General features: G+C 47.0%; 1 protein-coding gene across 5 annotated transcripts in view; it reads left to right on the forward strand.

Annotated features, from left to right (window-relative positions):
* Positions 1 to 9,827, forward strand: part of TLK2 (tousled like kinase 2) — a 44,188-nt gene extending 34,361 nt beyond the window's left edge. For all 5 annotated transcript variants that reach the window (XM_064524512.1, XM_064524516.1, XM_064524514.1 and 2 more), the window contains 7 exons: positions 1,258 to 1,349; positions 2,271 to 2,360; positions 2,827 to 2,996; positions 4,488 to 4,626; positions 5,539 to 5,650; positions 6,614 to 6,721; positions 7,089 to 9,827. In XM_064524512.1, coding sequence (XP_064380582.1) covers positions 1,258 to 1,349; positions 2,271 to 2,360; positions 2,827 to 2,996; positions 4,488 to 4,626; positions 5,539 to 5,650; positions 6,614 to 6,721; positions 7,089 to 7,262 — 885 coding nt within the window. In that variant the 3' untranslated portion in view covers positions 7,263 to 9,827. The remainder of the gene's footprint in view (positions 1 to 1,257; positions 1,350 to 2,270; positions 2,361 to 2,826; positions 2,997 to 4,487; positions 4,627 to 5,538; positions 5,651 to 6,613; positions 6,722 to 7,088) is intronic.
* Positions 9,828 to 12,101: the final 2,274 nt, after the last annotated feature.

Genomic DNA, 12,101 nt, shown 5'->3' on the forward strand with positions numbered 1-12,101 from the left:
GTAGAAAGCTATTGTCTTATGTTTCCCTTTTACACACTGAAGTAGCAGGCTGGGTGTGTGTGTAGGCTTGGGATTTTCTTGGAACTGAGGATTACTTGTATGTCAGCACTTTTACATGGCCAAGACCTGTGATACTTGGTTGTGCTTTCAATTTGACTGTTATGCTTAAAGCTTCTCCAGTTCTAAATATTCTCCATCTGCACTCACTAGTTTCTAATTCCCATTGAATTCAGCTAGAATTAAAATAACTATACCAATATTGGAAGCTTCATGGTGACTTGTGATTTTGATGCAGTATAACATTAGGTATCTAAACAGAGAGGCTGGACTGCTTAGGTAGTGAAAGAAGGGAGCAGTCCTCATGTAGGTACTCTGAATTGCTCTTTGGGAGGCTCTGCTGGCTATGTAGAGAGCCTAGGCTCCAGAGTTAAAAGCAAGAGAATATGAATGCTTCTTACATGACTACACGTAAGAGTTGAAATAAGGTTATTGAAACAAAGAAACACCTAACCCTCTTCTCCAGAGTCTTGGCCAGTCTCTTACTTGCTAGGAGTAAGGATACAACCTCTGCAACACAATTATTCTTTTCTGCTTACAGTAGGGTCTTGCCTGTGTCCTGTAAATTATAAAGTTTTGCTGCCTCGGGCAAGGTAAAAGATTTCTGCATTTCTCCAGGAGCACTTTTCTAGTGGTCCGTTCTTTAAAGGCAGCCTAAATAGCAAAAGGCTGGGACAAGACAAACAGCACAAGAATTATACAGTTCAGCCATTGAATTCTCCAGCTTTTAAACAAGCTGCAACATTTTGCTTTAAGATGGAGAACTGAGTTACCGGTGTGAAATAAAGCATTCAAAATCCTTTGCATGTTTTGTTTTGTTTTTTAACAGAGTATAGAAAATGAGTTAGGTGGTTTGGGGGAATAATGACAGCATCTTTCCCAGTGTGATTAACTGACTATATTTTGATAATATGGCCTTTGTGATACCGTTGTCGCTGGTGGTAAAATGTCACAATAAATGCAATGTTAGTTAGATCCCATTGGGTAGGTCAGATCCAACCGCAGAATATTCAATTGTTTTCAGAGTTGCTTGGTTTCATTAGCGAAACCAATTACATCAAAATGTGGGTTTGCTCTTCCCTCAGTATGTTGTAATGCTGATTTCCTGGGTGGGGACATTGGTTTGTTGGAGCTTGTCTGCTTTTGCAGTATTAACTTGAAGTTTTGATTCCTACTGATTTTCAGCTCTTCTCTCTGCAGGCATTTGATTTAACAGAACAGAGATATGTAGCTGTGAAAATACACCAGTTAAATAAGAACTGGAGAGATGAGAAGAAAGAAAACTATCACAAGTAAGTAAGGCTGTAAAGTAGAAGGCCCTGTTTCCAGACTATGCTGATGTATTTGGTTATCCAGTGTTTCAGTCCTAGTAACTTGAAAAACTTATGGTCAGTTTAGCAGTGTCTGAAACGTGCACGTGCACACGCATGCACATGTCTTTGTGTTTGTACTGTGGCACAGGGTTTTACAGCAGCAGTAGTGCTCTAGGAAGAAAGTGATAAAGTGGCTTCTCTCCAAGACATCTAGACTCTGCTCGTGTAGGAAGTGGGTGCTCATGCCCATCTTCCGAGTGCACACCTGCATTGTGCTTTCTGATAGCCTTCCCCTTCCTTTGTTTCCTAGAATACTTAGTCCTTTTACAGCTGATTAGGAATGTATGTATGTCATGGCCTAGAAGGGAGGTGCAGGAAGCCTTTTGGTGTTGGCAACACTTGTTTCTTAATGCCGCGGATTAGATAAGCGCTGCAGAATGGCAGCCAAACCTTCTCGACAGAGCTTCAAAGACCAAGCTGTGGTCTTACTTCCCCCGTTTCCCAACAAGTCCCTGGCAAAAGCTAAGCTGGAATTGAAGCTTGGAAGTTGGACTGTTGAGCATCCTGGAATTTTTCTAGAACTTGCTGCTTTTTGTATTCAGCTATCTTGGATCACTTAACAATTTATTATGAGGTTATTCTACTTTGGTTGCCAGTACCATTAATCAGGATTAGTTATTTTGTAGTACTGCCAGCATTCGAGATGCACGCAGATTCCTTGGTTCTCAAAGACTGTTCTGAGCAATTCCTCCTTTGCTAGCCTTTTCTTAAGCTGTCTAAATAATGTGCATGGGTTTGTGATTAAACTTGGACTGCTGAGTGCTATGTCTGGGTGCTCTATCCACAGAACTCAGAATTAAGTTACTTGTATGACTAATGCCCAGACTTTCCTATTTTCAGACATGCGTGTAGAGAGTACAGAATTCACAAAGAACTGGATCATCCTCGAATAGTTAAGCTATATGACTACTTTTCGCTGGATACTGACTCGTAAGTTATGTTGCTGTGTGCTTCAACTCAGTTTGACCCGCTGACTACAAAATATTTGGTCTAATAAAGCTTCCCAGTAGAGTCCGGGGAATGTCCATGCAAACGCTGTAGACTGTACTGCAGAGATGTCTCAGACTGTTTCTACGTAAATTGGTTTTGCAGAGATGCTAACTCACAAAGCCCTGTGCCATATTAGATCAGATATGATGCCCTACTAGTAAATCCCACTTTTTAGTTAGCTTGGGCATGTGCCTCAGCTATTTCAGCTGTCTACTTCTGGTCCTAGCACTAAATCTGGGTTCTCTGACCATTGCACTATTGAATATTGAGGACCATTCTCCTAGTATCATATTTGTAGAAAGAGCCGGAGGGCTTTTAATTTAATATATTGACCAAAAGGTGCCTTACAGAGAAGGAACAACAGTATTCTGTTTTTTAATTATGATAATTACTGTTTTGCCTTTAGGTTTTGTACAGTGTTAGAATACTGTGAGGGAAATGATCTGGACTTCTACCTGAAACAGCACAAGTTAATGTCGGAGAAAGAGGCGCGATCCATTATCATGCAGATTGTGAATGCTTTAAAATACTTAAATGAAATCAAACCTCCCATCATACACTATGACCTTAAACCAGGTATGTTGTGCTGCTGACTGATGTGTTTAAGGATGCTAATTAAAGGTAATGGGTTATGAGTAACTAAGGGAAGTTTACTTTGGTCAGACAGCAAAAAGGAGACAGGCCTGGCTGGGAAGATTAACTTGCAACAAGAAAGAGCTGAAATGCATAGAACATGCTGGGAAAGGCTGTTGTCTCCCAGAGTTGCAACATGAAATAAGGAAGTAACATTTCAGAAAAAGAAGCCTCCTTATTTAGAATGAGCGCTTGAACCGCCAACGTCCGTGTTTGGTTTCTCAGTGTCCTGCTTGTTTTCTGCTGTTGTTGGGAGCTTCTGTTATTGCTTCATAGAAGTTCCCATAATTACTAGTGCTTCCATTTTTCTGGCTTATTGTTTTCATAATCATCATCTGCTCAAAAACTTGGTGGCAGAAGCTGACCTGGAAGTGTTTGATTTCATATTGCTCTGTAGGTCCCCAGCTCTGTGAACTGCAGTCAAGTTGTGTTTGCTCAGATCTACCTTTGAATTCAGTAATGCTTACCCTGTTTCTCCTAGTGCTGGCACAGGCTTTCCTTTTCTTCTAGCATTGGAGAGAGTTGGGAGGGCAGAAATGGAAGCGCTCTTAGGTTAGATTAGGGTGATGTGTATTGGCTGCCTTGCTTTTTTCTTAATGCAGTGAAATTCAGCTGCCTCATCAGACAGTTCTCCCTGGCTTGTCCCCCTGTGCTGGTGGCACTTCAGCAGTACTGTGTAACTGATACGCCGTGCGGTTGGTTGCCTCAGCATGGGGAATCTGCACGGGAGGTGGTGCTGTTGCACTAGTTTCTGTTACCCTGTTTCTCCCCCAGCTGACTGTGCTGATGTCTGAGCGTGCTGCAGAGCTCTGCCTACAGTTGTCTGGAATAGTGATTCATCCGCCGCCTTCGTGCACAATTCTGCTGCTTTATTGTAGGCTTTGAACTGCTTGATCCTTGAGGGATTCGTAAAAGGCTTTTTCCTAAGCAGTAACTGTCCTTTTTGAGCTTAGCAAGCCACTGGGGAGCACTGTGCTAGGAAGGAGAGAGTTTCTGGCTGTTGAGAGGCCAGGGCAAGTCAGGACATCTGGGCAGAATGAGTCATAACTCCCTGTGTGTGCACGCACTTCGCTCCTTTGTCTCCCTTTTTGACCTGCCCTTTGAACCAGGACCAGTCCCCTTTGGGAGGGAGCAAAACGGCATGAGTATCGAGCTGATTTGGAGAGTAGGGCTCATAATCTGAAGGCTCCAACTAATGCTGGCTTACAGAGTTATTCAAGGATGGGCAGATAAGTTCCACTACTTGCTGGGAGCCAAGTTCTCTCTGAAAATCTCTGTATTGAATGTTAAAACATCTGCTCCAGGCTGCTGCAGCTCTCTGTGTTTTGCAGGTTGCTTGTCTTCTCATGCAGGGTGCCAGAGTTCAATGCAATTTTGTTGCTGCTTTTTCCTGCTGGATGTGTATCCTAAGAGGTTGTTTCTTCCTCCCTTTAGGTAATATTCTTCTAGTCAATGGTACTGCATGTGGAGAGATAAAAATCACAGATTTTGGACTTTCCAAAATCATGGATGATGACAGCTACAACTCTGTTGATGGCATGGAACTGACATCGCAGGGGGCTGGTACTTACTGGTAAGTGTCGCCTGGGGCACTTGCAAGTTAGAGATCAAAAATAGTTTACAAACAGCTTTGGATCCATGTCAGCTCTGTATGTGCCGCCATTGTCTGTGACAGCTTGAGACATCGGAGGTTTGAGACCCTAGAAACTGCTCATTCGGTTGTCACGCACAGCTCCTTTTGAGGCTGGCAGCTTTTTGCTTTCCAGTAGACTGGTGTTTACACATTTGAAAACCATCTCTTATCCAAAGGGCCTGATGAAAAACTGCATATGCTGCACACTGTTGAAATAGCCAGCTCTGGAGTGGAGCTTGGCAGCCATTCACAGTGCGTAATGGCGCTATCTAACACCAGTTTAGGTGAGGAGGTGGAGAATGCTGTGGAAATACCGATGGGTCAGGGAGATGGAAAAAAAGTTCCAGTGTAATATGGTGAAAATCCATAGAGTTAAATCTTACAGAAGATGTAAATCTTGCAGCACTATCTGTAGTCACAGCTTCACGATCAAGTGTCATGTGAAAGAAGTTTTCAGCCGTATTTCATCCCCAATGCCAAGTGTTGTCACTGCCTCACCGCTGGCTGAGTGTTTCCATTGCGAAACTGCTGGCCAAGGCCTTTCAACAACAAATGCCAGTTTTAAAGATAAAAGTAATTGGGATTACTTTATGTGCTCTGGTGAAAAGAAATTGACTGTGCTGACCAGCTTAGACCATGGAGGTCTGGAGAGTCCTGCGAGATCGCTGTTTCAGGGAAGTGATAGACAGTGATGATCTTGGCCCAAAGATAAGTGGGAATGAAAGAGCTAGAATTGGGTCCTTTGAGGGCCAAGCTCATGTCTGACTGCAGAAGCTTCTTCTTTTCCAAGTTAAATGACTCAATGTATTTGGAGTTGGTACTAATGATCTGTTGTCTCTTCCTTCCAACCAGGTATCTGCCACCAGAATGTTTTGTGGTTGGGAAAGAACCTCCAAAGATTTCAAATAAAGTTGATGTCTGGTCAGTGGGAGTCATTTTCTATCAGTGTCTCTATGGTAGAAAGGTAAGAAGGCATTTAACCCATTTCCCTGTGGCGATTCCCAAACTCTTTGGAGGCAGCCCTGGCTTCTGCTTCCTTCTCCCCAGACTAGAAGCTGCTGCTTCCACCTTGTCTCCTTGCCATCAGTTCCAGGACAGAGCCCAAGCTAATGAGGTGGGGAGAATTTACTAGGCTGTGTTTACCTCCACATGGCAGTTCCTTTAGAAGCAATGCTCTGTGAACTTTTCTTTCCACTGGGCATGTTTCCACAGAAGCCTTTAAGGGCAGGACAAGTGTGTCGTTCAGGGCCAGACACCTGAGGTTCTTCATGTGGCATTGCTTTAGGATGCTTTCAATGCCTGTTGAGCCTGATACTGCTCAGCAGCTGCAACACTTTTAAAACAAGAGCTACTTACAAAGAAGCTAGAAGCTTTTAGGATGTTTTTTGGAAGGGAAGAGTCTGGATGAGGAGGAGGTGACTGTCCTGAGGAAAGGCGATCTGAATGTGTTTTAGGACTACAGAAGAGAATTGGGTGGGGCAGGATAAGGATTCCATCAATACTTGTTTTCATGAATTCTTGGTAACTAAATATTGTGAATGCCTGGACTGACAAACATGCTGGGCTTGCTTAGCGTTGTCAGTCGGACAAGTGGTGAAACGAGCCCAGCAGTAACGGAGGTGGGTGAATCTCCTGACAGTCCAGTTAGATTAAGACCCTCTTGCTGACCTAGTAGGTCTGGAAGCAGGTGGAGTTCCCTCCTGAGCAGGAGTCACCCCTGGACATGTCCCAGCCTGGTCCGTTTTGCTCAGTTTAAGTACAGGAGCAGTGTGTCCTGCTAATTTGGTTGGAATCTGCAGCACTTTCACTGCGTGTATGGGCTGCTTGCCTGGAAAATGGTGATGTCAAGTGATGATAAACAGTAGCGTTATGGGTCTTTTAAGGTCTGTTGTCAACCTTTAACAACTGTCTTTTATTTTTTTGGTAGCCCTTCGGCCACAACCAGTCACAACAAGATATTCTGCAGGAGAACACAATCCTGAAAGCTACCGAGGTGCAATTCCCTCCAAAGCCAGTAGTCACGCCAGAAGCAAAGGTAAATCTTGTTGCAGCAAGCTTGATCACGCGGCATACATCAGTGAGCAATCCACACTGACAGTTCCTTCCTCTTAGTTTCCCTAAACCTAGCAAGGAATTGTGTGTTTAGTGCTTACCTCCTGCAGATAGTATGTGGCTTTGCTGTGTTGTAGTTGTCAGATGGAGGATGCGTCTCTCCCCGTGCTTTCTCCTGATAAAAGATGAGCTTCTGGCATAAGACCTGGGCTGTCTGTGCAGTCACTTGGGAAGGAATTTCAGCACTGGGGTTGTCAGATTGGCTCAGCTGCCGAAGAATTATCTATCAAAGAAAACTTCCTGTTTCTGTCAGTGTGCTGATTCTTGTTTTGCCTTTGGGGTATCTGCAGGCATTTATCAGACGTTGTTTGGCCTACCGAAAGGAGGATCGGATAGATGTCCAGCAGCTGGCCTGTGACCCATACTTGCTGCCTCATATCCGCAAATCTGTATCCACAAGCAGCCCAGCTGGAGCTGCAGTTGCATCAACCTCTGGATCGTCCAATAACAGCTCTTCAAACTGAGACAGAGTAATAGGCCAAAAACTGCTTGAGAAACCGACAAAAAGACTTTCAGAAACAGCTTTGGAATAGAGGAATCTGCAAGGGTCTCAAGAAACCTGTACCAGGTGCTTTTTTTCTCTTGCTTTTTTCCATCCATAGAGCATGACAACATCAACTCTCATCAAGAAAACCTTCGGCATCTTAGGCCAAGCCATGTGGATAGGAATTGGCTTGAGGTTTGTCTGGTAAATGACCACAAAGGGTGGCTGCTCTGAGCAAGGAGGGGAAACTCAAGAAAATACAAAAAGACATGGTTCCATGTACTGTGAACTTCTGAACATGCAGCCTTGGGGAATCCAGGACGCGGTGTGTGCTTCATATGAAGAATGTGGACTTTGGAAAAAGACTGGGCTAGTCCAGTGTTGATATTTAAACATTGTTCTTTTTCTTTTAATAAAGTTTAGGTAACATCTCCTGAAAAGCTCGAAGCACCAAGGTTCAGCTGGGGATGGTATATGACTCTTTGCCCTTTGGAGGGGAAAAAAGTTGATCCTGCCTGTTCATGGCACTAGAGTTAGTGTTTTACCCCTAATTAATTTCAGTTTTTTAAAATAACAATTTTTTGGAAGAAAACAGTTTTCTGGTCTCAAAGTGAAACCCTTATTAGCAGGTACACGGCAGTGTCCATTCTACGGATGGTGCAGCTTTCTGCTCCCTTGGGGTGGCCTCTTACGAATAACTCACCTTCGAAGGAGGGAGATGAAGCCAATAGAACAGGCCTGCATAGATCTCTTGTGATCAGGTTGGATCACAGCTCAGATTGCCATGAGGTTTTCAGCTGCTGCTTCACAGCTCTCTCAACGGTTGCACCTTTTTAATTTATTTGAAGTGCTGGGGTTTTTTTCCTTTTCTTTTTCTTTTTTTTCCTTCTTTTTGAAAACACACCCTGATATGTTCATGAAGTGCTCTTTGCTCTTGTGATCATGATACCTGTTGACTATTGAAAAGGCAGGCAGCAAATGGGAAGGAATCAGCACAGCTCAGTTGATCACCCGCGTGATCTGTGCTCATGCAGTACTGTACATATCTTGTTAACATTATAAAAATCCGAAGCTGAAGACTCGTCTGCTCTTCTCAATTAGGTGACTTGGCAGGGAAGCTTCCTCTCTCTCTTAACACTTTCCTTTTAAAAGTTGCTGACTTTCCAAACTTGCTGACATCGCTGCATCAGACCATAAATGAGGGGGAAGGAGATGCGTTCTAGAAGGGAACAAATGCCCTAATTATTTTTCGTCTTCCCTTCTGTAATCTGCTCAAGGGGCCTGGCACCTCCAGCGGGAGTCTGCCTGCTGTGAAACACAAGCCTCCTGTCCCTACTGTGCCTCCTTTTTCCCCCCACGTTGGAGGAAGACTGAAAACACAGACAGAAAGCACAGCACTTGAACATGTGGCAGCCAGGTTGGAGTGTTCCTAACATGTGGCAGGAGTTCTTAGCCAGAATTATTTAAAGATGCAGTGTTCAAGAGCGAGGTCTGCCTCGGGAGGGAGCTGAGCGGTGCACTGCCGCGGTTCAGGGCATTGCTTAAGAGCAAGTTACACTGTGCGCGCTTCTTAATCCAGCCCCCAGGCCTGTTGTGGACTGTTCTCTCTGCAGCACCTCCAGGACTGTACCTGCGGTCACAGCGCGTGGCGTTTTTTGGGCAGTCGGTACCCGAATGGCGTTCTTGTGGCAAGCGATGTTCTCCGTTACGCCCTTTCCGAGAGAACTACCACTCGTCTGCCTTATCGTAAGCCCTTGTCTGCAAACAGTGCGCTTAACCTGTTCGGGAACCTGTGGTTAACTGAAAAATTGAGGAATCTGGTGAAATTGAACTCTGGACCTGGGAAGTGCAGAACTCTGCTGCTTTGATTTTTATTACTATTTTTGTAGCGACTCTTGGGCTTTTAATTGGATGTGTTCACTTGCAGCTGCATTAAGGTGGTCTTTAAGCCGTAGTGTTTTAAACAAACAAAAGAAATACTGCATCTTTAAATCCTCAGCCATAATTTCTTAGCCCTTTCCATCCCTGCTGGTCTATTCTAGAAGTTAACTGTTTAGCGAGCAGTGCTTCAACATGTCTATTCAGCCTCTGTCAGGCAAAATCAGGGTTGATGCTTCATCCTGTTTGCTGAAACCTATTATTTGGTGTCTATCCACATAGGGGAGAATTCTAAAAGGGTTTATTTTTTTTTCTTTTGTATCCCGGTCCGGTCGTTTCTTGGACATAAGTGTGTGCTATCTCTGTGGGTGTGATTAGTTTTGTGTCAGATGCATTTATTCCTGCTGTGCGACACCCATTCAGGGGCCTGTGGACAGCGGTAGCCTTGTCCGGTGCTAATAGCAGTGGAGAACCCTGGTAGAATTCTGGCTGCGACACCTTCCTCGTTAATATGGGTTTCACTTCCGATAACAGACCCTATCGCCACACTGTTCATTTACTTAAAGAAAAGTGTATGAAGAATTTGTAACTTAAAAACCAGGCCAGACTGTTTTGGCTCTACCCAACAGATGAGACATGGATATTAAAATAAGTTTTAAGAAACTGATTTGCTTGACTCTTTTGCTGTTTGTAGTCCTGGCACGAGCTTTCTTGCGCTGACTGCGCCCAGGTCGCAGGAGGAGATCGGGAAGGACCGAGGTGGCTTTCGGACAGCTCAGAGCAGTGAGACCTTTGCATCAGAGGGGGGAATCGCTCACTGGGCTCTTGGGCTATTGTTGCCAATTACTGCGTCTTGCTTAATTACTGACACTGATCTGGTTCTGGAACGTGGAGAAAGACATCAAAGCTGGGTTTGTCCCTAGTTTTTAAGTTCAGAAGCTGTATGTGTTTGGGATAGAGAGAAACCCTTTTGTGTCTGTTGATGCACATTCTTGTTAAACTCCCCTTCTGCCCTGGCTGGACCTGCCGCTCGATCCCTGGCCCGCAGGAGCCTGAGGCCCTGGTTTGAGGGGCACAGAAAGGCCGTGCTGCACGTGACAGGCTCAACTCCTTTAGCTTCTTAGGGCTGAGTCGTGTCAATTTTTAAAACATATAATAGAAAATCAAGAAGGACCTTGGCAGCTAAAGATGTGGAGTTTGCATCTATCTGGGCAAATAACTAGGCAGCACCAGCTCCCGGGCCCGGATCCTCCGGCAGCATGTCGCAGCCTCAGTGCGAGGTGCTGCTACTGCACGGCGCAGGCGGCCTCTGCCAGCAAGGGGCTGATTCCTTTGGAGGAAGAGTTGCTACGGATAAGGGTTTCTCTGCTCCTCGGCAAACCTGACGTCAGCCTTGCTTCACTGGAAATTGAAGGGAGTTTTCAGTTAAGTGTGAAACCGAACACCAAGAACAATTTGGCTCCCTGCGTGCGGCTGCAGCTGATCGCTTTCGTGTCTGGCGTTCCAGTTTTGATGATGATACACAGATTGGGGTAAGAGGAGGAGGAGGAGGCGATGTTTCAGCAGCAAAGTCACGAACGTGGCGCGGCAGCAGTGAAACCCCCAGGCCAGGTACCCTGTCACATGTACCTTTGTGGGCTTTTGCATCCAGCTTCGAGCCAGCACAATCACTGACTTGCTGTGGGGCTGCGTTGTTGGAGGCTTTGCCTTGTCCTTAGGAGTCATGCTACGAAAGAAGTTCCTATCTACCAAACGGGCCCGGCCCCGCTTATTCTGTGATCCGGCAAACCCTCGATGTGAGGTTGACGTGAGGTTCGCTGCCGCTTGCGTGGGCCTGGGAGGATGGAGGTTTCTCTGGGTGCTGCCCAGGCTTGGCTCAGGCAGCCCAGCCTTAAAGCTTCTCGTACCTAAAATGGAGGGAGAAACGTGCAGAGGAAGGACAGAGGCTGAAATTTTCCAAAGCTCGGCAAGAGCTGTGCCCACCTCTTGCTGGTTTTCGGTGACGGTGTTAAGATCGGCGGAGAGAGAGCTTCTCCCAAGAGACCGGCGTGGGGCAGGGGGACACACGTCCCCTGAGCCTGGCACAGCCTCCCTGTCCCCTGCAGGGAGATGCATTTTACACCAAATGCAGATGAATTTTCACACTAGATCTCCACTTGAACGGGGCCCTGCAGCTCGTCTCTGTCCTGTGCTGGCCCCAGCTCAGCCGGGAGCCCGCGGAGCCGCGCAGGAGCCCGTGAACGGGCCGGGTGCCCCTGCAGCCCTCGCCCGGGGCGGGGTGAGAGGCCAAGCAAACGCCGAGCTGCTGGGCCTCCCCTCGACACGTTCGCACCCAGAAAGAGGCGGCTTGGACACAAGGCGGCTTTTGTGCCGGCCGGGCGGGGGTGCGGGAGCCGCAGCCGCCTGCAAGGAAACCTCTCGTTTCATGCATCAACGGCGGGGGGACGCGAAGGAGGGGGAGCAGCCCCCGGCGCGTGCGGGCGGCAAGCAGCTGCGAGCCAGCCCCAATCCGCCTCCGCCTCTCTCCTCCTCGCTCCCAGCCCCGCGTCTTGCCCTTAGCTCAGTTTACTGCAATCTTTATTTTTCCTCCGTCCTTTGTCTGCAGCTTGGCCTTCCCCTTCCCTCCACCGCTCCTCCGCGGCGGCTTGTGAACGCCTTTGAAAGACGAGACCGAAGGCGGCGGGGCCAAGGACGGCGCGAGCCCCGCGGGCTCCCGCCCTGCCTCGACGCGCTCCGGGAGGTGCCGGGCCGCGGGCTGCGCTGCCGGGGAAACCTCGGCTCGGGTGAGCGGCTCCGTCCTCGCAGGCTGGAGGGGCGGCGGGGGGGGGCTCAGTGCTTAGAGCCAAAGTCTGGTAAACCTTAAAAACGGGGTTAGCGGGAGGTTAGCATCCCACCTCCGGCTGCCTCCCGCTAGCCCTGGCCGGCCCGGAGCCTCTCTCCT

The sequence above is a fragment of the Dromaius novaehollandiae genome, chromosome 22 (genome assembly GCF_036370855.1).
Source record: "Dromaius novaehollandiae isolate bDroNov1 chromosome 22, bDroNov1.hap1, whole genome shotgun sequence".
Classification (NCBI taxonomy): domain Eukaryota; kingdom Metazoa; phylum Chordata; class Aves; order Casuariiformes; family Dromaiidae; genus Dromaius; species Dromaius novaehollandiae.